The 26531-nt window shown below is 44.3% G+C and overlaps 1 protein-coding gene across 2 annotated transcripts in view; it reads left to right on the top strand.

Moving 5' to 3' along the window:
- PLPPR1 (phospholipid phosphatase related 1) overlaps positions 1 to 26531 on the top strand; it is a 242469-nt gene that overhangs the window by 170793 nt on the left and 45145 nt on the right. For both annotated transcript variants that reach the window (XM_019555106.1, XM_019555107.1), the window contains exon 3: positions 17110 to 17298. In XM_019555106.1, the coding sequence (XP_019410651.1) occupies positions 17110 to 17298 (189 nt within the window). The remainder of the gene's footprint in view (positions 1 to 17109; positions 17299 to 26531) is intronic.

The following is a 26531-nucleotide window of genomic DNA, read 5'->3' as shown; positions in this document are numbered from 1 at the left end:
AGGTCTGATTGTAGCCTGTTGCATCCTTCCAATGTACCCACGTCTCCCCACATCTTAGTGTCATCAGCAAATTTGAACAGGGTGCTTTTTACCCCCTCATCCAAATCGCTGATGAAGATATGTGTGTGTCTCAAATTTCACTGGGACAGGAAAACAGAACAGTGACTGCTTAGGGCTTTTTGGAGCTAATCAACAGGTCGGCTGGTAAGCTGTTTAAGAAGAGTTTGAAACACTGTTATCAGCCCCCTGCTGGCTGCTTGCCTATCAGTTTGCTGCAGATAGTATAAAGAAGCTGGGAGGGAGATTAAAAAGCTCCATATCATCAACAGATGCATGCACTGCACTCCCTCTCCCCCTTGCCTCAGTGTGCTAGCCAGGGGCTGTGGTCTGGCAACACTCTCACCCCCTGAACAGCCAGTGGGGAAAAGCCTGGGATGGTGCAGGCAGACCTCCCTAATCAGAATGTTCTGTTGGGGCCTGGCCACACCCCACTCAGCTCAGCGCTGTAGAGGAGATGGGAGGGCTGCTCTAGTGCCTGACTTCTACTTTGACCCACTGCAGGCATGTGCTGTCATTTCCTCAGTCCAGAGAAAATGTCTGACCGGTTACAAACTGGTTCAACCTAGCCAGGTTGGTTCAACCTTTGCAGGTTAGTCTAATTCAGGCTTGGGCTTTTTGAATGTCTGTTCCTAGTCAGGGTATTGTGTTGCTGCTGTTAAACTTAAACTTAACACCAAATAAGTTGCAATGAGAGCATGACAGTTGGGGACAGGGAAAGTGCAGGAAAGAAAGTTCATACAGCATTAATGAGAAAAAAATGTTATATTAGGAGAAGATATGGTAAGGGGAGTTGGGGATCCTAGTCCCATTTGTGCCTGTGAAAATAATCCCTTCGCTGTATCTTGATCTCCCCTCCCCACCCCAAGTGAACAATCCACAGGGTCCAAATAACATCACCAGTCAGATGTGTAATAACCATGACAAAAGCTTCCATGTGCGAGTAATAAAGGCTTCCACATGTGATTAACTATTACTATCAATACTGAATTCAGTGGGATTGTATATGTATGCCTGCTCAGGAAAGCAGCCATATTCAGAAGGGCACTTACACATGTACTAGGCATACCTGTGAGTATTTTCCTGAACATGGATGGACTTAAGCCTGTGTTTTTAAATAGGAATAGAAGTCCTAAGGAATGGAAGTCTCCAAAGTAGTTTTGTGGGCTTTGCTTAAGGCCCATGGTGCATTAAGTTTAAACATGCAATTAAATATTTGCATGATAGCTATCTAGATGCATATGATAGATTTGGACCGTTTTGAAGATGGGATTTATAAATGGTTGGTTCATACTTCAAAAATAACATCTCATGATTTACATACAGAATCTCATGATTTTTAAGAGTTTGTCTGTCTTTTGACATGGTGAGGTTGGCAATACTGTAGCTTTTCACTTAGAAAAGTCACTTAGCCTGTCTGTGCCTCTGTAAAATGAGAAGAGTAGCAATTCCCTGCTGCTAAAAGTTGTAGTGAGAGTAAGTATGTTGAAGACAGCGAGACACTCAATTACTATTATAAAACCAGGTATATTATAGCTAGCTAGCTAGCTAGCTAGATAGATACCTTGGATAATTCACGTGTTCAGTGGATGTTTTTCTAATAAAAACGTTTATAATATCTCTTAAGAAATTGTCCATGACACTAATAGAGTTCAATCAGTAAGGCTTGTAAAATATTGCTTCTAAACTGCAGCATGTCTTTTCAATTATGTAACTTGCTTTTATTCATTTAACTTACAATACTCAAACCATTTTTTCTCTTGAAAGTTCTAAAAATAAAAATGAAGGGAAAAAAATGCTGCCACACTAGTTGTCTGTATGTTAAATGCCATCCCCAAGCCAGTTTTACCACCAAAACACTTAGGGGTTTATACAAGTGTTTATGTATTTAGCATTCTATATCTAGTAGGGGTACCTGTATGAATTCAATTCGAGGCACCAGTAACAAGTCAGTCAAAAGAGAAACTGCATCCCTACAACATTAAATTAAGTCAACATGACAAAACTAGCTCCTCATGTTTTCCATTTTAGTTCCGAAATGATATTTGCTTCTTTAGCAGCCTTTCCCCTAACCTCTCCCCCAAAACACCACATTTTCTGTGTACCCTGAAGATTAAAAGAAAAAATAAATAGTTGATTATAGCTGTACAACTGTTTTCACATCCATTTGATTGTCATGAGCGTCACCATGTTGTTACTTTTCAGTAATGACTACCTTGACCAAGATGGTACCCTTAGTACAGACAAAGAGGGACCCTATCCTGTAGAGTTTACAATCTAATTAAGCAGTTGGCAGGAGAAGATACAGCAGCAGATAAAAGGGGATGGGACTTGTGCCAGGTGGTAGAATATGTTAAATAAATTTTGCTATTTTAAATAATTCTGAAATAGATTTTGTAAGAAATTGAACAATGTACTTGGATAATACCCAACCAGATCCTTGGAGGGTCATCGTAATGATGTGAGACGAAGAAGCTGATCTCTGCAAGCAGCCACAGAGCTGGGAAGCCAATCCTACCTACATCGTGTGTTCAGTGGTTTTGTTTGTGTACAACAGATAAAAGCACAGCCCAAGTCAGAGCAAGCACTGAAAAGCCACCCAAATCTGTTCCCCCATCACTGTTACTGTTCCAGGGGTGTGGAAAAGAATGGTGGGCTGAGTGATACAGCCGAAGGTGGGCTGATAATCAATAATGGGAATTACTGCAAAGCAGAGTTTTATATTAGTACCCATCACCATATTATATTAATTATATTGGCATAGTGAGGCCACTTGTGGATTTTGTGGAGTCTTTTGCCTTTTCCTTCTGTGGTTGGCAGATGTTCTTTTGGGGGTATTTTTTTCCTATCCTTTTTTTTGTTGGGGGTCAGGCTGTTCTTTGTTTTCTTTTGGGTTTGGATAGGAGCCGGACTTGTTCCCTTGAACATCACCCGCCTAACTAAAGCTCAGTCTTAGGTCAAAGCAGAAAGAGCACTTCATACACATGCTGAATTGTGCTCAAATAAAATGCTCATTTTGTTTTATTTTTTAAAGACAAACTTCTACCAGAGGCATTGTCTGGATAGCCTAAGGGTAATTTAAAATATACAGATGGAAATGTTTGTTAGATAATCTAACCTGTTCCCTTGCTATATGTAATATTTAGCGTTTTAGCTTGTGAAGTTGTATACAACCAGTGTTTCAAGTTCCATGGAAACCTATTCTAGACTCTAATAGACTTCACTGACTTCACTATACTCTCCAGTATAGTAACTCTCTCAGAGGTTTGAAATTCTTGTGGATCTTGGAAAGGTCAAGAAGTGATTATAGAGATTATCTGATTAAGCAACATTGTTTACAGATCTTTTTATGAAATCTCTTGGATGGAAATATTCTGCCCACATCAAAATGTTATCACCTTAAAACAAAGATTGGTGTGCTCTTGTGGCTGGGAGTGTTGATTGAGTGATTAGTGCTGGCCATACCTTCTATTTAAAGCATGATGGGAACCAGCCACAAAACTATTATACAAAATATGTTTAAGACCTCCATTCCTTGTCTTATCGCACTATTAATTGAATGGATGTATGGCCATGTTACTACTTGAGACGTGATTAGCCAGTTAATTGCATCTTAAGTGTAGCATCTGCCAGGGGGCTTACTGAACTGAGAGGTGGTGGGAGGGCTTTAACAATGAAAAAAACCAAAACTCACAAAATTAAAAAAATATCAGGGGAATTTTTTTTTTGGCTATCGATGTGGCATAGATAGTGAACTGTGGGCACGTCTACACGTGCAGCTAATGCAACTGAATAAACTAATCCCAGTGTCACTGTCTACATGTACCTATAGGCTCAGCGCAAATTTATTGCGCTGCTGGATACCACTTGTATCTGACAGGATTATCTGGCAGTGCAGTAAATTAGTCTAATACGTCCTAATTGCTGCACATGTGCAGATGGCGATGCTTTACTGCACAGCAAATTAGTTTGCTGTGCAGTAAAGCATCTTATGTAGACATGCCCTGTGATGAGAAATGAAGCTGATCAGTACAGGGTCTGTTGCTGTGAATGCTTGTCCATAGGACTAGTTACACTGACTTCCTTTGGGATAGAGGCAGGACCAGGCATCGGCCTGAAGACAAGAAGGCAGGACTGAGGTAAACTTAGAATCCATTCTTGTGATCTGCAAGAGTTAGATGTAGAATCAGCAGCATGGAAGAAGTATTTCATGCCTATGCGGTGTCTTTGTTCCTGTTCCTATTGTCCAATCTGCCCGAACACAAGCAGTTCCAGTGAAATCAGTGGGGCTCTTCCCACATGCTTGGGTCCACCTGGTGCATCTGTTTAAAGGATTAGGGCCTTTCTACCTGTCTGAGTTTGTCCTCGGGTGGTTGGTTCACAGGGGATAGGGAGATTCCCTATCTGCTCCTGTTGGTCCCCATTCAGATAGGTGTTCATGCAAATGCCTGAGTTGAAGAACGTTGACTACAAATGGAAGCACTCACATGCTTAATGCTAAATTGGGGTTTAAGTGCCTGTTTCACACCCCAGAGCAAAAGTAGGGGGCAACCTTTTTGGCATACATGCCACAAAGTAAGCCCCACACCTTCCCTGAGTGCCACTCTGATCCCTTTCCCCTGCCTTTCTGACGTTTTGCTTTCTGCTCCCTTCCTTGTGCTCCTGATCCAGTGCGTTTCCTCCTCCATACCATATCTGCCACTTTGCTGACTGCTCCTTCCCTAACCTGTCACATGCCACACAGAGGCTGCCCATGCCATTTGTGGCCGTTGTGTTATGGGTTGGTCACCCTTGCCTAGAGCTTCTGTGAATACCATGAATACTCCTATACTAAGTGCAGAATTGGTCCAATGGCCACTTTCTTGCCTCCAGACTGCTATAGTTTGTGATTGTATTGCATAAATGATACAAATAGGCTCACCCTATTCCTAAAATAAGTCAGGTAAGTTCTAGTTCCTGCTTAAAAAACAGATCAAGGAAAATGGAACCCAGGGCATTTACAGATGTGCTTAAGGAGGTGGGGGTAGGAGCCATGCTAATTAAAAGCTCCCAGAGTGTCACATATATTAGCATCCCAGTGCTGAAAAATGGTGGCATGGAGCTTTGAACTAAAGCTTGTCAAATGCCGCACTGCCATTTTGTAAAGTGCGCCGCTGACATTTTTTCAGCATGGGGACATTGGTACATGTGACGTTGGAGTCTGTTGGAGCGCAGTAATTACCATGCTCCAGCAGACTGCTCTGTAATTACAGTGCATCAGAGCAGCCTCCCTGCATGTGTATAGGAGCCCCTTCCAGAGAACCCAGCTAACTTCTGGAGATCAGGCTGCCTCTGCTACCATCTGTCTTTTTGAAGTGGTGCTTATGCTGCTCACTGCAGCAGTTAGTATAATTATTGTTTTATTATTAGGAGGGATTGTCTCATGTGCTGTTAAAGTAGGTTAGCTGTTTGTCAAAGGACATACCTGGTTACTTAGTTATACCTGGTAACTTAGGCTGTAATCCTCCAATGGGTAGGCACTGTCTTTTTGTTCTGAGTTTGTACCTTGTGTAGCACTGTCCCTGCTGTATAATTTAGGCTGCTTGACACTACTCCTTACAAAGCATAAATAATAATACTCATTTAATCTCATAAGAATGATCTGATTTTTTTTCTTCACCTGTGCAGAAAGAACCCTGTGGGTTTTATTGAGGCATCACATGGATGAAGGACTCTGTCAATGTATGTGAACTTGCAGAATCAGGGCCTATGTTAGTTGCAATTTGTAAACCACTCTGATGTGAAGATGTGTCCCTGCCTTGCAAAATTTATCATGACATGGTGCAGAAAGGCAGTTCAGTCCCATAACTTTCTCCACTTTTGCGGTCTCATAAATTACCAGACCATGCTGTGTACCAGCTTAACTGGCAAGAAAATTACAAGGCAATTGCAATTAAGTCTTGTTAAGTTTATTAATTATTTGTTTCTAGTAGAGGTCAAAGAGAACTGACTGCAAATCTTATTAGATTTAATTGCACAGTAATTTTGAAGGAGGGCCTAATTGTAACTTTTAAACTAAGTCCCAAACAGTGTTGGAGGAGGAAGGGCAGAGCCCGTTACCAGGGATCCTGGTTTTCCGTGATAAAAAAAATTGCAAATCCTCTGATAAAACCCCCAAATCCATGATTAAAATGAAAGGCCTCCATGCTCCCCTGGCCCTGCTAGTACCCCTCACTCTCCCCACAACCCCCAGCCCTGTTCCTGCCCCTCACCCCCTTCCACACACCCCCACCCCAGCCCTGCTGATGTCCCTTGCCTCCCACCCACAGCTCCTGCACCCCCAGCCCTGCTGGAGGGGACCCCCAACTTTCAGAGCTATAGGGCCAGGTACCCGGATCCACAGCCCCCTGCCCCTGACAGGAGGTGGCAGTTGCTGCAACAGAGTGGAGCCTGGAGCCCAGCTTCCCCCTGCTGCCTGCCTGTTGTGGGCTTGGGCAGGGAGGAGGGCTGCTCCTCACTGCAGCATGCAATTCTGGGGGGGCGGGGGGACCTGTGCCCCCCAGATCTCTGCATGGGGTGGGGCAGTGTGCTGCCCATTTGGGGCTTGGGTTCCCACCTTGTTGCCCTTGCCCGGGGTCTCTGCGGCCCAGTGTGTGCACCCTGGCATTGCAAAGAAGAGCAGAGCCATGCAGGAAGCTGCCTGCTGCTTTGAGCTCTACACTGCCCTGGTGATGCATCCCCTGCCTGCATGGCTGCAGTGGGGTTGGCAGCTCAGAGGCCTGGGCAGCACAGAGCTCGCAGTAGTAGGCAGCTTCCTGCACCACTCCTCTGTTCTTTGCAGCACTGGGTCGCATGTGCCAGCCTCCAGAGACCCTGGGTGAGGGCAGCAGGGCGCGAGTTCGAGCCTGAAGCAGGTAGCACATAGTCCCATGCACAGCTCTGGGGGACACAGGTCCTCCCTGTCCCCCCTGGGAGTGTGCATAGCAGCAGGGAGCAGCCCCACAAGCCAGCAGCATGTAGCCCATACCTGTTCCTGTGCTATGCACATCTGGGGGGCTCAGGTTCCCAGAAGTGCCTGCAGCAGCGGGAAGCCAGCCCCACCCCCTCCATCCCCTGGACAAACCACCTGCGGCCCTGTCCCACTCCCTGCCGGGGTGCTGCAGCTGTGCATTGTGGCCCTGTGCCCCAGGCACGGTCTTGCTGGGCAGCGGTCCCAACCCCAGCCTTGTCCAATGCCCTCATTCCCTCCCTATGGGGGCCTCAATCCCCCTCCCCCCCCCCAACCTTACCTGTGGGGACTGCTCTGTAGCCTGCCCGGGGCCATGTGCATGTACATCAGGGGCAGTCAGTTATTTCAGGTGGAGGGCCACTTACTGAGTTTTGGCAAGCTGTCAAGGACTGCAAAGGTAGCCTCACCCCTTAACAGGTGCCCCACCCCATGGCCACCATCTTGGGACCAGTAGTCCCACCCCTAACCCCTGATGCTTGCCACTGGAAGTCCTACCCCCCTTGTCCCACTAGAAATATTCCTTTCAGCAAGGGTTTGCCATTTCAGAACCTGAAAAATACCAAATTATGTTCTAAAAATCAACATTTAGTACAACTGCAGCTGGGAAACGCATGTTGCCAAAGCGACCGGGAGGGGGGTGGAGGGGAGCAGTGGCAGTGAAGGGCAAATGGCTGTGGCAGGTGGAGGGCAGTGGCAGTGAGTGGTCATGTGGAGCGCAGCAACAGCTGAGAGGGAGCACAGGGTCCATGCTGGTGTCCCAGGGCCAGCTGGGCAGCAGGTGCATGGGGCATGGGCCAGCAGGGAAAGGGGGCCAGGCTGGGTTGGCCAGCAGGGAAAGTAGGGAGCCGGCCCGGCTCCATAGAACCCTGCTGGCATGGCCCCGCACTCCTGCCGTCCCACTCTGGGCCCCGCTGCCCCCTCCCCCCCACAGTACACCAGCAAGGACCTTGTGCTCCCACACAGCTGTCACTGAGCTCTGCGTGCCCATTTGCTACACCATCTCTCCCCCTGCTTCTGCTTTCATTGCTTCCCTGCCTGTGGCTGCTGCTGTTCTCTTCTTCCCCGTGCTGGATGCTGTGGCACCACGTGGCTCTTGGCTGAAGCACCGGGACCTCCACAGCCAGCTTGACCCAACCCTGAGGACTGGGGCAATCGCCTCTGGTCCCCCCCTGCCTCCCCACCCATTTCTTATCTGAATTTCCCTCCAGCACAGGGAGGCAGGAACAGCCTTACAGTCTCAGGCCAGAAGCTTGTGCTCCATAGGGTGGTGGGGGAGGGGGGATGGGCATACCTTGCTTCTGCAGCTGCTTGATCCTGCTGACAGCTTCACCTGGGTCCTACTGCCCGTGATTCATGTCATATTTCTCAAGCAGCCAGGGGCAAATAAATATTAATTTTCTAAATTCATTAGGGGCCAGATAGAATGGCCTGGTGGGTCAGATCAAGCCCAGGGGCCATATTTTGCCCGCCCCTGATGTACATACATGGCGCTTCCTGCCTGACTGCCCTCCTGCTCCCTCCCAGCCCGCTGCAGGCTGGAACTCTGCCAGCCTGCAGGAGGCTCATTGGAAGACTGCAAAATCTGCAGATTTCTCCTGTAAAATAAGAAATCTGTGTTTGCCTCGATAAAAGGTAATATCCACGGTTTATTCCGTTTTTCTGTTTATTCCTTGCCTCCCCAGCATCCCGTATCCCTGCTCACCCCCACCATCCCCACCGTCCCAGCTTGCTTGTGTGTGCCAGCACTATCCCTGGGGAGCAAGCAGGGAAGGGGAAAGTGCCTGCCAGTTTGTTGCTTCTGCTGCTACCACTCTCTGGGCTGGCCAGGCAGCCACAAGTAAGTTGGGGGCATGGGTGAGCTGCAAGGACTGGGGGTGGAAGGGGAGAGCTCTGGGGGCATGGGGAAGGCAGGAAGGAATCCCAAGGGGCAGGGGGGAGCATCAGGGTTGTGGGGGAGGCAGGAAGAGCCCTGGGGGACAGTGTGAGGTCCAGAATGGGAGGGAGGGGAGGGAAGGGAGGTGGGGCTTGGACCATCTTTTAGGCAGCATGGTATTAATGGGTTGAGCAGAGAAATGGATCCTGTGTGTGGCTCTGTTGCTGACCCTCAGTTTATTCCTCTGTAAAATGTTGATAATGATTCTTCCCTCCATTAAAACTGCTGTATCAGAACTAGATAGCAGCAGCATCTTAGTGCTAGTCTAAACACAGTTGTTGCACCAATTTAAGTGTCAGTCAGAAAGTTTTCCTGCACTGGTGAGGTACTAATATTGGTGTAGCTTTTGAAATAAAAACACTTGTGCTAGTATAGTTATGTGGATGCAACTGTGCCCACACCTAAATGACTACTTGGTTTAATTGTATTGGCTTCTAAACTAGATATAGTTAAATTGGTACCAGAACTTTCCTTAGCATGCCTTGTGTCCAGTGCGATGAGCCGTTGACCAGTGGCAGATCAGTGGTTTGGTCCTCAGATAGCTTTGATGTATCTGTTCAATTCCACAGAAGTCAGTGCAGGAGCTAGCTGTAGGTGAGGCACAGGCCCAGTGTTTGAAACAGGTGAAAAGAAGCCAAGGTCATGCAGACCCAGGGCATAGATCCAGCTACATACTGTGAAAGAATGAACCAGATGGCGTGTTCCCCATCTGGAGAACTGGAGGAGGAGTTTCTCTATGAAGGCAATAGGAGAATTTAAGCGGGTGGGCAATGATGTTCACATTGCCCTGCACATTCAAATTCCACATTCTTCCTGGATGCAGGCACTTATGGATTAAAAGTCATCGCCTGCTGTAACTCAGATGGATGTTCCATTGATTCCCCAGGTGTTTCTCAGGTGTTTTGAGATCCTCAGCTGGAATGTGGAAGAAAAATTGCAGAATATAGTGGTTTTCTTTCCTCTCCCTCTTCTGTGTTTGACTCTGTCCTTTTTCAATAGGATTGGAGTATTGATGTAGCCGTGATGAAACAAGAAGTTTACAAGAGGCAAGGATTTTTGTGATATCTTTTATTAGACCAAATGTATAGTTGGCAAGGCTGTTGGACAAACTTTTGGGCATCAAGTACCCTTATCAAGTCTTTCCTTTTTAAGATGTGTTGAGCCTTACTGCCAAAGTTTTATTCCCCTCTCATTTAGAGGGGAATACAAAATTACATTAGCTACATTTAGTTTACATTTCTGTACCCCCCATGGTCTTCCTTACAGTTGTTCCTGATTTGTACCTGCCAGATTTCAGGATAAGGTCCATTGTGTCCTGAGTTGTTAAAAACATTAAAAACTCAGGAGATCAATGAGATTTTTTTTTAATAATACATTTTGCTCGTTTTTTCACTGGCCTTTGGAGGTTTGAGCCTTTAGGGTTTATGTTTTCCAGCTCATCTTTATAGAATGAAAAGTTAGAAAATTACTTTAAAGAAATCTCTGAAGTGGAGAGTCTCATGTAATCGCAGATCTCCAGGAGTGGAGGTTCAAAATCAGCTAATAAGTATGATGAGAAATTCCAAAATAATGAGTTGGCAATGCTGTATTTTAATAGGTTTATTGTATACAATGCCCAATATCAGAAGTGCATAGAAGATCTATAGGCAGGCAAGGTTCTTTGGGTACATGTGATATCTTTTATAAAATAGTTGGAAAAATTGTTCTTTTCAGCTTTCAGGTACAAAGCTTGTAAAGAACATTTTTTTCCAACTATTCAATAAAAGATACCACATGTACCCAAAGAACCTTGTCTGCCTACTAGAGCTGTGCAAAAGCACCATTTCATTTCAACATCTGTTTCGCCGTTTCAAAGGGCCAGTGTTTCATTTCGTCATTTTGTTTCAAAGCACTGTTCCATTCCGTTTCATCGAAACTGTTTCACAGTTTCGACACATTTTGACGTTTTGCCCATAGGCTATCGTGGGGAATCATGAATATACCTAAAACTTTGTCATTTCTTGCCTGATTCAGATGAAAATTGCAGGGATGGTAGCCCCTTCTGAGGGCGTGGAGTCTGCCATGTTTCAGAAGGGGCGTGGAGTCTGCCATGTTTCAAGCAGATGGGAGCAGTGGTTTTTGGGATACTGCACCTCAAATTTTTCAAAGCAAAACCTGTGACACTTCCCAGCAGTGGCAGCCTCCTGTCATCCGGCCTGCAGATCTGGGAGCCTGCACCCCCATGAGGGCTGCAGGGCTGTGCCAGACTTCTCCTAGGGCTGCGGGCCCCCGGATCTGCACGCCAGATGACAGAAGGATGCCACTGCTGCCTGGGGTCAGCAGCAGCAGCAATCTTTGCCAGCACCGGTCCTAGGCAGTAGTGGCAGCCTCTTCTCATCTGGTGTGCAGATCCAGGGGTCTGCACCTCCTGGAGGAGTCCAGTACAGCCCTGCAGCCCTCCTGGGGGTCCAGGACCCTGGATCTGCACCCCAGATGACAGGAGGCTGCCACTGCCAGCTGGGACTGGTGCTGGGCTCAGCCGGTGCTAAGTGCTAGGAAGACTGCTGCTCCCATTGGCCCCAGCCAGCAGTGACAGCATGCTGTCATCCTGTGTGCAGATCCAGTAGCCTGCACCCATGGGAGTGCTACAGGGCTGTGCCAGACTCCTCTTAGGGGGCATGGGCCCCCGAATCTGTGCGCAGGATGACAACAGGCTGCTGCTGCCAGCTGGGACCAGTGCTGAAGCTAAGTAACCTTGGCTTCAAAACTTGAAACATTTCAAAACTTTTGAAATGTTTCAAGTGCCTTTGTTTCTTTTCAAAACCTTTTGTTTCATTTCAATTTCGCTGTTTCCAGCTTGAAATGCATCGAAAAGCTTTGAAACAAAACACCTGGCCCAAAATTTTGCACAGCCCTACTGCTTATGTCCTTTGACCACCATGGCTATAATGAACACCCCTGAAGCATAGAAGAGCTACAAAACTGTTATGTTTTGGGAGGTTCAGGGGGTTGTGAGCTAATTTCTCATTCACAAAAATAACTAATTAGCCATCAGAGAAGAAAATGTCTTTTCTTCATATCATGACTAAGGTTTAAGCATTAATTTTATAATCTGGTAAACTATGGGGAGCCATGATTTTAACCATTTTAGATTAAACAACTGTGGTATTAATTTGCACAGCCTATATTCTATTTTGCAATGAAAATTGATTAATACATTTCTCTTAAAAACGTAATACACTAGTCTGCTTAACGGGACTCTATATGATGGGCAGTATATTTAAAATTAAATAATGGTCAGTATGTGTAAAACTCATTTTACTTGCAGTGTGCAAGTACAAAGTGCCAAGATAGCAAATAGCAGATAATTATTAGGATTAGTCATGACTGTAGCTTCATTATTATGTGGAACAATACTGCTCTAATTATTCTCAGTCTTGTACTGCTCTAATTATTCTCAGTCTTAGGCCGGATGTGTTTAAAACCTATTTTCAAATTTTTAAAGCCTGTTACTGGAGTTGTAGCTGTTTCACTATTATTGGGTTTAATGCTGCTGTCCTTCCCAATATCATCTGAGTGTTTTGCATGTAAAACCAATTGCAGAAGCAAGTCCCTGGTGGGCTGGATGGAGTTTTCATCTACTCTGCAAGGCAGGAAACTTCAGATGGGATCAGTACTTGGTGACACACTGAAAAATGCCATGATGGTAGAGGACTTGCTAGTGGGTATGTATACATAACTATGTATGCATACATGCATAACTATATATATATATATATATATATAAAACCTATGTATAGTGTTGGTAGCACTGGCATACTGGAAGTGATGCTTTTCTAAAGTGATATAACATTGAAATGCTGCTTGGGACTACATGGCTCTTGTCACCAAAGCAGGCAGTAAGTCCTAGGGTCCTGGTCAGCAACTAGTCTATCATTAGATGTTTTGCCTCCCTAAATTACCCCAATAGTGACCAGTTATTAGAAGGTGCCGTAAGTCAAGGGTGGCCAACTTTTGGCATATATGCCAGAAGTAACATGGGCAGCCACTGTGTATGGTATACAACACTCTGAGGAAGAGCAGGGAACACAGTGGCGGATAGGGCATGGGGCAGAAAACAGAGCAACAGTTTGGTGTGGAGATGGGAAGCAGTGTCATGTCTGCCAAAAAGGCCCACATTGCCATAAGTCCCATTGATATCTGTTAAAGCCAGTCACCTAGGGTGATTACAAAAGTGAAATTTTTGGTGTGATTGTGCCCCTGAAAGCACTTTACAGCCATGACACAGTACACATGCACGGCTGCAAAACACTTTTAAAATGGCCAGTCACGAAAAACTAATCCTGGTCAAATAGGGTATTAGATTATGGTGCTGTAAAGTAGAGCGCCTTAGGGAACTTAGAGCTCAGAGGAGAGCCATGTGCATGATTAGAGGTCAAGAGAACAGGCCTTATGAGGAGAGGTTGAGATGCATAAGACTCTTCAGCCTTGAAAAGCAAAGGCTCAGGGGTGACTTGGTGGCAGCCTCTAAGTATATAAGGGGTGTGCATCAGAAACTGGGAGAACATCTATTCACCAGGACACCCCAAGGGAAGACGAGATCTAACAGTCACAAACTGCTGGAAGACTGTTTTAGACTGGGCGTAAAGAAAAACTTCTTTACCATTCAAGTCTCCAGAGTGTGGATTAGACTCCCTGCAAAAGTGGTGCAAGCACCTACTCTGAATACCTTTAAGAAATGCTTGGATGCTTATCTTGCTGATGTGGTCTGACCCAAGCTGACTTCCTGCCCTTTGGGTAGGGGGCTGAACCCGATGATCTGACAAGATCCCTTCCAGCCCTAATGTCTATGAAATCTATGAAACGTGTGTTCCTTCTAGGGTTCATTTTTCATACAGGGGAGGGGAAAGGAGAGGGCACTGCCGGCTGCTTTGAATGGCCAGAGCTAGGGGGATGATGGGACGGAACAGAGCCCCCTTGCCTTCCCCCGCTCTCCCAGCTACTGTGCCCAGGGTACTGGGGGTGGGCAGGGCTGGGGAGAGGGGTGGTTTGGTAGCCTTGGAGGCTTGCTGGCCAGGGCCAGTGTAGGCTGGCTCCAGCCCCTCTTCTGCCTCCCAACCCAACAGGCAAATAAATGTATGTTAGGTCGTGTGTGTGTGTGGGGGGGGGGGGGTGTTGTTCTTACTCATGGCACTTTATATAAAGCACCATGAGTTAGAGTGGGGCCCTAATGTCTTTGGGCACCCCTTAAATACCCTTGTGAACCTGGTTATAAATACTAACACATACCAGAATTAGATGTGGTCTTTCTGTGGAGTCAAATTAGACCCAAAACATGCTGAGAGGCTTGGGTTTTACATTTCACATCAAAGCACTAGCATTTGCATTTTAAATCAAGGAGGAAAGTGAAAACAGGCAGATATGCCAATTATTTATAAGGATAATTTACCAAAACATCATACCTATTTGAGTACACCTTTAAAAAGAGGCTCTCTTGGTTCTGCATATTTCACTTGGAACCAAGTACTGTGATAAACTCAGGTGCATTTTTAAATTAATGCAAGTAATCGGTAGTGTTGCAAGGCATAAACTAATCAAATATTCCACGGGTCTGTGCTTCAAGACCTCAGGACCTTGTCAAGCATTCACTTGCAACAGTTGCAAATCACTGGGATGTACTGACCTACTAAAGTTAGTATGTGTTAAGGAGATAACCCTTGACTGAAAGGGAATAACTTTGCAGTGCTAAGAGAGCACTTAAACACATGCTAAACTGCTTGAATGTGCATAGGTTTCAGTTTTTTAACTGCACTAAATGAGTGTTAATTCGAACATGTAAGAGTGAAGTCACTCATTACATTTAGACCATACTAAGGGCATTTAAAACACTAACATCCACATGCTAAATCTCATTAACTCATGGCAAGTGCTCTCTGAGCATCTCAAAGTTACACCACTTCTGTTAAGGGTTAACTGTAGGCTGTGCTACCTGACTCATGTAACTTTAGTCTGTTCCTCAAAGATAAAACAAGCAATTTGCAGTTCTCCAGCATCCAGGATTCACCACTTCTAGCTTCCTGCTTCCTGTCAGCGAGCAGGTGCATGGCGAGGAGCCAGGATACTTGGCTACTATCCCTGCTCTAGTGGCAAATCAGAGCTGTACAGACAAGAAAAGGTATTACCTCTTACCATGTGACAGCTCACAGTACATTCTAAGTTGAATGCTGTTTAACATACTAGAGACTTAGTCTGGTGTAATTGTAACATGGAGCTTCACCCTAACACCACCCTCAGCCTTTGCTGTAGAAATTTGGGTGAGATTTTAGGAATTGCTCCATATTGTGCTAACTATGCTCCTGCTCAAGTCATTGTGTTAGTTTCCCCATGAATTTAAATAGGTGGGATTTCCTGCCGCTTCACTTTGGAAAATTCTATCTTGAGTGCTGGGTCCCGCATATAACCAGGGAAGAAAGAATGAAAATGGGCCTTGCATATAACCTATGCCATGAGGTCTTCTTGAAGGGGCAGAAAGAACTATCTTAAAGTGCAAAAGAAGTCATTCACCATTAGACACTGGTTCTTTTGAGCAGCACTGATGGTGTGTGTACTGGGTCACAGCAACAGCTAAAGAGATGGCTAGATATCCTGTAAACAGTTCCTTGAGGAAGAATTGCAAAAGCAACACAGTAAATACTCAATCCATTAAGCGTCTTGCAACAAACTATTTTCATTCAAGCACCTGTAAAAATAGAAGCCATGTTAAGTTTGAGGTTTTGTTTTGGTCCTGTTTTTTTCCCTAACTCATCATCATCATCTTCAAGGCCCTTGAAAGAGAAGCCTGCCTTTCTGTCTCATGAGACATGCTTATGAGCAGGATTTGGGGCCTGATCTGCCATGATTCTGCACCTTGCACAGTGATTTTGGCCAGTGCAAAATGCCTGTAGAATCAGGCCAGACCAGGATGTATACCTAAGCTACATGGAGCAGAAGAGAACTAGATCCCTGCTTTATACTAAGCAGTGCCACTGAGGTTATGGTGTCTGGCTGCTGTGCTACTTTATTGAAGGTCAGGCAGAAAAGTGAGAGAATTTTGTGGAGCCTGTAAGGTGTTTGCTGTCATTAGCAAGACACAAATGTTTTTAAAATGCCAGGGTGTTTACTGTTGTGCCAATTGGGCTGACAAGAGTCGTGAAGGAACGAATGGTCACAGGGAGTGAGAGTTACCCTCTTATTTGCATGAAGTGGCCTCTTCAGGTCTGGGCTGAGCTGGACTATTGAGGCATTGTGGTGAGCCTTCAACATCTTTGTCCACATAAAACTCAGACTTTGGATAAATAGAAAGTAACAATCTCTGGGGCTACCAAATGGCCACCGTATACCAGCAACCCATTATGAAACATTGTAATTAAAAAATAAGCCAAGAATGACTTCTTACCAAGTCTACATGTTCTAAAAATTAAGGGCCAGGTTCACCCTGATGAGCATCCTAGAGGTAGAGTAACAGTGGCTGTAACAGTATAGAGCAGTCCAATACTTTCGTTATAGTAAGGAAGGGGGTCCCAAGTAGATTTGTAAAACTTCCCTCCCAAATGGCAAGTCCAAAGGAAGGAAAGCAGCAATACTCTGTTTTGCCTTAAATGAGTCTCTTTTTGGCCAGAGGGATTCGCTGGACTAGCACGTTATATATGTTCCCTAGTGCTGCAGCTGGAAGCATTTTGGCTCTCGGTTCTAGCATCCCTTGTACTTTCAAACTCCTGTGCTGGTGTGCATAGATTTTAGTTTGTTACTACTGGAGTCTATATTGGTGCCTGGCATCCTACTAGTTTACATTGATCCTCACCAGTGGTGACACTTGTATGCCCTTTGTTAAAGTAGCTGTCGAAGTAGCCATCCCTCTATGAGCCAGTCTTCAGGACCCACTCTGATCTGAGACGTTCATTAGTGTCGTTTGCCAAAAGGTTTATGTAACAGATGTTACAAAGCAGACACACACATGCACACACACAGACACACACACAGACACTCGGAAGTATGGGAAGAGCTGTCGGGGTGATGGAGGGAGGTTGCTCCGTGGGACTAGACTAGCTCAGAGACACAGCTGCATCTGCTAAACAGCAACTAATGTCTTTGTGTGACCATGCTGTATTTTCAGCTTGTCATCATGGCTGGGACTGTTCTGCTCGCCTACTACTTCGAGTGCACTGATACTTTTCAGGTGCATATCCAGGGTTTCTTCTGTCAGGACGGAGATCTGATGAAGCCTTACCCAGGAACAGAGGAAGAGAGCTTTATTTCCCCTCTTGTGCTGTATTGTGTGCTGGCTTCAACCCCAACAGCTATTGTAAGTATAAAAGCAGACTCTAATTCCTCACTGTTGAGCCAAATAATATGTTATTTAGAAGCCCACCAATGTCTTAATATTTCTTTTCCCTTCTCTCTTTTCAGTATTAATTTATCAGTATTTGAGACTGAACAAAAACAAAGAGAGCCAAATGAAAAGAAAAATAAATGCATGAGATATCCACAGATGTAATTATTCTAATATGATCACTAGGCAGGCTGAACATGGGTAGAGTATGTGTAGCTTGTATTATGACTAGTTCACTTTAAGGATAGTATATGATTATGTGGGTTCCAGAGAGGCCCTACAAGTAATGGCTATGTATTATTTGCAATAAAATAACGAAAATAAGATCTGGATCAGATCTGAGCAGAACAGTGTAGAGCACTTAAGACTGTTTGCTGCTATTTTAAAAAGACTGCTAGAGGGCTAAGATAAGGAGAAACATAATACTTGAGAAATGACAAATGTTCTTTGCTCTTTATTTGTGTGTGTGTGTCACACGTACACATCAGTTAACTTTCTTTAGTGTATTTCTTTTACTATCCTAGAAGATAACAGCCAGCCACACTGCAATTATGCCCATTTTCAAGTAGCAAAATGCTGACATTCTAAACTGCTAATTGTAGCCATTTAACTTTTTACATTTTTCCACATAAAGTGCCAATTTTGTTAAAATCTGGTTAAATTATTACAAGTTGTTTCAATTTTGGCATCTTTCTTTTTTTTCCTCCTGTGTCTGTCTTCTGCAGAGTTATTAAATATTGGATGCAGATTTTTAGAGGAGTTGATTTATAGATTTGTATATGTTGTATTAAATTTCTCAGGGTCATTTTTCTTTTTTTACTCATGACAAGTTTAGGACCCTCATGGAACTCATAGAATCAGGTAATACAAAAGGTGAGAATAAATACAAGGAAGATTTTTCAGAAGTGCCTGAGGGATTTAGGCACAAAAGCTTTGCTAAAGACCAGTGGGATTTGTGTACCTAGTTCACATAAGTGCTTATGAAGATCTTCTCCAGTAGCAGTTTTATTTTCTGCTTTGGAGCTGTGGGCTTAACTGGTAATTTGACTTGGGTGATTTCTGTTAATGCTGCAGTAGTTCAGTAATGCTGCAAATAAAGAAATTGCAATTTGACCTGGGAGTGCTGTCCATTCTTATGTCTGTTCTGTTCTAGGAAGCATTTCAGAATATTTGAGGAAGTAGCTTTCACAGGCAGTGTTTGTGTAGGGAGATTTAATGCAGTGCTTACTATGGATCTAATGCCTCACCAGTGATGTCAGGGTGAGACTTGTCTTTGTACCTCAGGAGGAGCAGAATCAGCTCTCCGGTGGGCATGTGATGGTGAAAAGGCTGTTCTTGGGGTGTTCCTTCCCTGAGTAGTCTTCAGCTGGGCAGTGCAAATTTGCTGTGATCTTTTAAATTTGTTTTACAGCAAACAGTTTCTATCTGACCCAGCGATCAATGAAGACCTCTTCATCCTTGGGGCTACTCAGCTACCTTCCCTGGGCAAAGAAGTCTGGCTGGGATGATTTTCAGCTGTCTAGCATCAAATGCAAAGCCATTAGCCTGGCCCTTTTAAAGCTTTATTTTTCCTTTTTTAATAGACAATATTCAATTTTTTAATTCTCATTTTAGACTAAGATTTGAAATTTTCATACTAACCTCAAAACGTAGCATGTGCCTGGGGCAGGTCTTTCATGCTTTCTTGACAGGGTAACAGTTTCCTCCAAATGAGTTCAAGAAGTCTTCTGACAGCCGGTCAGTTTAGGAGGCCATGGGATTTAAGCCACAATCCCAACAGTGACACCTCCTGGCATGCCACATATGCATGGCAGGGCACATGATTTTGGAACCGGGGATTAGATCTCTTTAGCACCTTATTTGCCAGATCATGATTCTCCTCCCCACCCCAAGGAGCAGGTTAAAACCCGTTTGCCAGCAATCCGCTGATTGTTAGTTGGCTGAGGACAAAACTAGAATCTGAAACTGGCCCCAGCCAACTACTTGCTGATTGTCAAGACCCCAGCTAGGGTTAACTCTGTCCCAGGCATGGGGACTCCAGGCTCTGGCAGCCTGATCCTGGGGTTCCTATGCACTGGGACCTTTAAAAGCCCTGTGCTTCCCAGCTGAGTGGCACACAGGGTTTCAACTAAGCCCCAGTGCATGATACAAACAAACCACAAGGTGTTTATGTATTATATGTGGAGTAATGTTGTGGCTTATTAACTGTATTATCATGCCTTAAATGGATTTTAACATGCACCCAAGTTACTGTTTAAGGTGCCATTAACCTGTTAATTGCATCTTAAATGTAATGGAGCCTAAGTTTCTAACATACTCCTCACGCATTTCTCTCTGGGTTACATTTTTCCCTGTTGCATACTCAGGGAGAAAGTTTCATTCTTACACCACTGCTTCAGTGCATCATGCTGCTAGCAGTCAATCTCCAGCCAAACTTCCCTTACACAGCAAAGATGAGAAGTATCATCTGTAACCAAATCTTGGCAGTGCCTAAGAAGGCATTTCTACACTTTGTTCTGTATCCCCTAACCTACCTGACTTTAAAGTCACTGTATCCAGTCATCATGTGTATATATCCCTCCTAACACTTGTAGAAACCCTGCGAGTACTGAGGATTTATCATTCAAATGATTGGATTTTAGGAAGATGTTTTAACATCAGTGGGACCCATACACGGTTTTGCTAGATGAAACTGTCCTGCCTCTTCCATTCATGCTATAGTGATCATATCCTTGTAAGAACAAGGCAAATTCAGGGTTTCTTCTTGGACTGTTTGCTGCCGATTAAGAATTCCTCTGTGGGCCTTCAAACAGGCCACATGCAAGATGTAAAGCTTTAGGAGTGGTTGGGATCTGTTCTTTCTTCTGTGCACCTGCTGAATTCTGCTTAACGTAAAGGAGAGTTGCATGTGCATACTAAGAGACTACACTGATTGCAGGCTGATCTACCACTTCACTCCATACACTTTGCCATCACAGTAATCACTGTCATCCCACAGCAGGAGTATGGCAAGTACGTGGAAATCAAGCCTGGTGAGTTCTTTTTTATAGTAATGGTCTCACAAGTGAGATTACTGCAGTTCCTACAAGACTGTCTCTAGGATCATTTGATAAAAAGGTGCTTTTACAGAGCTGGAAGGAGGTTAGTAGACAGTACCTTCTCTCTAACCCATACATCCTGAGCAACATGCTGCTTTAGGTTTACCAAACCTGCTGCATGCTCTTATAATCTGAGTCAGCATCTGAGAGTAATGTGTTGGTTTGACCAAGAGGATTTTTTACTGTGAATCCGATTTTCCCTTGTTTTATTATAGCACCAGTACCACATGGGGAGTAACTATTAACCTTGGCATCTCACAGAAGCACAGCAAGAGAGCATCCGGGATCTTACATAGCCAGATCCCTAAAATTATGAAAACTAAAATAAGAGTGTCCATCCAGATATGCAAACCAAAGGACTTTTTTTTCACTGACTGTCTGCAAACTTTTTATGAACAACCAAACTTTTTTTTACTGACATATTTTTACATAATGTAAAGGGAGTGCAAAGTACAAAAATATACACTTTATTTGTATCGTTCATAAGTGCAAGAGCATTTTAATCCCCTCTTCTCTGCCCCCAGAAGCCAGGAACTTCTTAAAATTCCTAATATTATTAAGTACAGCAATGCAGAGTGTTTTGTGTCACAACCACATTCTTGCTGTGCTCTTCCTCCAGCAGTGGGAGCTAAAGCTTCCCTGGGCACAGGACAAGGGGAGCAGGAAAATCCACAACTGTATAAAGACTGGATGCAGAGACAACTTTCCCAGCTACTTCACCTGTTGATCACCTGCTTGCTTGCCTGTATCCTGTAGGAACTACTCCAGGCATGAGCTGCTGTCCCCCAAAATTTTCCCTCTCCGGAGCAGGAAGAATAGGGGTGTTATCTCCCTGCTTTGTGGTGTATCATCTATTCTGGATAGATGAGACACCACATAGGACCAGGCCCCTCACAATTCCCCTGCTGTCCGCCCCAAGTCTGCATGCATCTGCCACCAGCATCAAGCTGTGTTGGGGCTCCACAGACCCTGGTGCAGTTGATTGCTGGTTTCTGTCTGCCTGCCACAGCCAGACCAGGCTCTGGCCAGGCCCTTGCTGCCCACCAAGGAGCACTGAGCTGCTTGCGACAGGTGGAGGGGAGACTGCAAGCGGCTGCACAAGAGTCTGTGGAGTCCTGGCACGGGTCATTGCCAGCAGGAGGTGGACAGTGGGGAAAAGGGGCAGGGCTGCACTGACATAACAAGGATCCCCCATGGCTTCCCAGCATGCCATCATCTTCTAAGTTGGCTGCTTGTAGCCAGCAGTAGGGAGGCAAGCAGCTGTACCAGGGTCCACAGAGCCCGAGCCTGGCTTGTTGTCAGTGGTGGGTGCACACATGCCTCCGGGCAGACAGCAGGGGGGAGCATGAGAGGCCCAGCCCTTGTGGTGGCAGTGTGGCCCTAACTTCTTCCCTGCTGTCTGCCCCAAGGCATGAGTGCCAAGCAAAATGCCTTTGCATGCCACATTCAGGCATGCATGGCAGAGGTTGCTGACCCCTGGTCTACAGATTGCTCCTCTCCTTGTAGAATATGGCAGAGAGAAGTCTACTGCTGCTGTTAATGGGCTGTGAGTAGCCTGCCTTTTCTACATTTGCTGCTCCCTGACCTGGTGCAGCAGCAAAGAGCTCAGTCCATCCTTCTCCATAGGAACAGTGGACTTCTCTGTGCAGGAGGCCTTAGGGAGGAAGTGGAAGATATGCAGGTGTAACAAAGTGGACAGGAGGGAAGGAGAACTCAAGCACAGAATGGCGATACACCATGCCCTACCTGCTTTGTTCAGGACACACTCCCTGCCAGCCAGGCATGCCCTCACCTGCCCTGACCACCCCCATCCTGCACACACAAGACCCAAAGCATTTCCGGAAAGGTCCCAGCAGACAGCAGCAGAGGGAACAGAGTTACCAGCCATCCATACATTTTAGAGATATCTAAATATTTTAACAGACAAGCACTTTTAGCCACCATTTTCTGAACTATCCATAAATTGACAGACAACTGGCAACTCTGATAGGCACGCATCAATTTATACACCAGCACACCACAACCAGGCATACCTGAGTACAATCCTGCGTGCACAGGCTGGAGAACAATGACGGCTCATTTTAGTGCAACTTTGAGATGTTATAGGTCAGAATATGAGGGCCAAGAAAGAGCTCTTTTGCAAAAAGGCGGCATCCATTCTATGGAAGTGTTTTACAACTCAAGTTGAAGTCAAAGGACTGTGACTCATGAGCAGGAAGCAAAATTCATGTGCAAATCTCTTCCCTGGTTCTGGCAAATCTGCTGTCAATCAGAAATGCATTTCTTTGGTAACATATTATCTGTGTTTGTCTAGCCAAAATAAATAAGATCTCTTTCCTTGTCTGTTTTGTGCTCCTATCCTGTTGAAACTTCATGTTGGGGGGAACAAGGTAAATCAGGCAGTTTTTTCTGCCTTGCTGAATGTTAAATCCTCATATTCTAGAATGACAAACCTCTTTTGATGTTCTATCTGATAACTTTTAGCTGTGTGATAATAGGAAGTTCCTGCAAGAGGAAATGCTTGAATTTTACTGTGTTACTGTTGAATAAATAAAAGCCAAACATACTGGGCTCAATTCTATAAAATACATCATTCTCCCAAGTGTTTCACTGAGGATACTTCAAAGGCGTTCAGCTTCCTGTGTTCATTTTTAATTCGAGACTGAGTGCAGTATAATGAACATCTTCTCTGTAGTAGGATGGCGGTGAATAAAATGGCCTTTCACCCCTAAATAAGGACAAACCAGGTTTTTCTCTTCCAAAGAAACCACTGGCCAAATTCTTTTTGATGTAATCAGTTATCCTCACAATCTTAAAAATCTTAACATTTCCTTTAAACTTTGGCGAGGATGGAATTTGGGGTGGAATCATTCCTGGCGTCATGTTAACAGGAACTGGCGAATTTACCTCCAGTGTGTTCCTCATACAACAGTTCAACAAGACATCTGGGGTTTCATCCTAATCTATTGTAACTGGGTTCTGCTCTGTTGGCATCAGTGGAGCTAGGCTGATTAACACCCACTTGGGATCTATGTTCAGTTTCACTGTGTTCTTTTTTTTTTTTCATGTGAAAGCTTTCAAGCCATCCCACAGGAAGACAGAAATTGGGGCTAATTCTTTCCAATTCAAGCAGACAGGAATATGGTATGCTAGTGATCTCCCTGGGGACTGTTCATGTGGGTAAACAGACTAACAGCCTGTCTTTTGTGGGAACTTCTGTTTCCCTCTATGAGATTTCAGCTCATACTATAACAGTCTTTCTTCACCGAATTGCACCTAAATGAAAGACCTTAAAGGCAGAATGTACAAGTCAGAGTATGCAAAGTCTGAATGTGTCCATTCAGTATTTCATTCCTGGATTTAGTTTGAGGCACCAAGAAATCAATGCACGTTTCAAAAGCAAGGCACATGTAAGCTCTCAAATTATACACTAAACATTTTTTATAACCTTACTTAGATCTGCCAGTCTTTAGCCTCATCAGTTGAAAGGACTGATGACCCTAAGGAAAGAGATGAAGGAACTATCTGAATTATCTTCAGAGTTGTGATTTTCAAATGAAATAAGTGTTTATTTGAGGTAAATATAAATCTACATAATGATCTGGTCTTCCCAGGGCAATTGAAAAACAAAACAAAACAGTATAATGTAACTGTGTATTTAATCTGTCTATCCTCCCTGTGTTGCTCTGTCCACTACAAATGGTGGCTTGGACATATATGAGGTCAGTACACTAGGCCTCAGGTTTGATGACCTACCCAGTGGGATCACATTTCACTCAAGCTGGGAGGGAGATAGGAGTTGGGGGTGGTGGGGTGTGACAGTTCTGAATTTAGAGTAAAATTGTTCAAGATTGGAACCAAAACTACTTTTTAAAAAAAATTTGGCAGTTAAAAAAATTGTAAAAAAATATGTTGGGGAAATCAAAATAATTCAGTTTGAGCCAACTGCAACATTTTGTTTAGATATCAAACTTTTAAAAATGATTTTGAAGAGTTGTTTTTTAACTGAAGGAAATGCTGAAATGAAAGATCATTTCAAAATGACAGCGTGAATCTAGGCATGTCAAAGTAATGGCATTTTAATCATTTCAAAATTAAATCAACGTATACGTACAAAATCTTTCAGTTGCACAAGATCTCCTTTTTCACTGAAAAACATAAATTTAATAGGAAGAATTTTGTTGGTTTTTGTGTTACACATTTATAAATATTCGCAAGAGATAAACTTCAGTGTTGTTTATTCCTTCACGTAGAAGACCTGAATGGAAGTAGGACAAAAAGGTGATTGCCATTCTAATACCCTGCAAGACTAGCTTCCAAACTATGGCATTACTCTGAATGGGTGAATTTTTAGCCTCTATTAAATAGTCCATAGAGAATTCAAGGCTGCTTTTTTACTCAATTGTCAATTGCGGTCTGTGGGTTTTTTGGGAGGAGACCAAATTATTTGAAAAATATAAATCTATACAGTGGACTGAGTGAGGGGTTGCAATAGGAAATTTCAAGTACATGGACTTAGCTAGGTCAAAAAATGTCCCTGTTGTTTTCATATAATCTCTAGTTTCTTTCCTGGAAAAAGGTAGCTGCAAGTATGACTGCACAGATTGCAGAACCCTTGTTGAAAATTTATTTCTATGCCATAATCAGTCGAGTCAAACCACGGATTTGTGATTACATGGAAGCCAAACTAGTGTTGGTCAATACAATATGAGGTAGGAAGAAACTGGAACTTTCTCCTTAAAACTTGAATCTGTCCTAGAGGTAGTGGAAATTTGCTCCTTTAAATGCCCCTCTCCTTCTTCCTCTGCCTTAGCTTTTGCTGGCTTATTATAGCCTTATTATTATAGTGATTTATTTCTAGAAGAGAAGCCAGAAAAAAAATCTGTGCTGTGTTGGTTGAGTCCCCTGTGGCTGCTCAGCAGCAGATGCAGAAGAAACCAGGAGGAGTTAATACAGCTCAGGGCTCTATTACAGTAACTTCCTCTCAGGTTTTTTTCAGGCAGAAATCCCTAGGCTCTGCAGGCAATAGAATAGTGCTGCAGAGCAAGCTACCTCCTCTCTTCCACTCCTCCCATCTGCAGAGCTTCAAGCACATGCAGCTCCAGTGACAGGGCAAATTGTGGAGTTGAGAGACAGGGTGACAGTTCTCTTTGGTAAGGGGGAAATCTTTGTCTGGATTGATCTCTCCATGCAGAAGTGTTAATTAAGTGGGGGTAGGGGGGAACCAGGGTACAAGTTCTGGGTGCTGACTTAGGGAGAGTGGAAAAAGAGCAGCTGCTGTCTCTGGTGTCCTGACCACTGTGCTGCTGCAAGCAACTTGGCTGCAGCCCCGTGTAACGCCACCACACACGACGCAGAACCACTTTTATGTCTCTGTCTCCAAGCCTATATCCTTGTAGAAAAATCTGGGCCATTGTATTTATATGGTACTATGCATAATACATGCCACGCAAAAGTATGTATTACGTTGTGAAGAATGTCATTTGGATCAGTTGTAGGATCATCTCCATTCCTCTTAACTTTTATGGTCATAAAACTGATTTGTTTCATAAATGCAGAAGAATGGAACTGAGATTATGACAGTGGGGGAAGGAATCCCAAAGGAGTCTGAGATTTTGGGGATCTAAACAGTCTTTTTGCTGCCTCCTTTTCAGTCTTCATGAACCATTAAGGTCCCATACTTGGGCCTTGGCAAGATAGAGTCATTGTCAGTTCACCTGTCTTTGACAGAAACTTTATTCTTGTCATGATGTGTAATGTTACACTGCTATATATAAACTGTGATAAAGCTATAACAGAAACGGAATCAATGCATTTTTTGTTAGTGGTTTTCCTACTACTTAGAAAACTCTTTCTTGCGTGATCCCAAGTATTTTATAGTCCTCAATCAGTTAAACTTCCAATACCCTATGGGGTAAGGAAATAAAAAAGAGCCAACTGTAACACCTGAAATTCTAGATTTCATAGACGTTAGGGCTGGAAGGGACCCCGGGAGATCATCGAGTCCAGCCCCCTGCCCAAAGGGCAGGAAGTCAGCTGGGGCCATAGGATCCCAGCAAGATAAGCATCCAATTTACTCCTGAAGGTGTTCAATGTAGGTGCTTGAAC

This window comes from Crocodylus porosus, unplaced genomic scaffold (genome assembly GCF_001723895.1).
Source record: "Crocodylus porosus isolate Cpor-Errol unplaced genomic scaffold, CroPor_comp1, whole genome shotgun sequence".
Classification (NCBI taxonomy): Eukaryota; Metazoa; Chordata; order Crocodylia; family Crocodylidae; genus Crocodylus; species Crocodylus porosus.
Note: the sequence above shows the minus strand (reverse complement) of the source record. Positions and strands in the feature narration are given on the sequence as shown.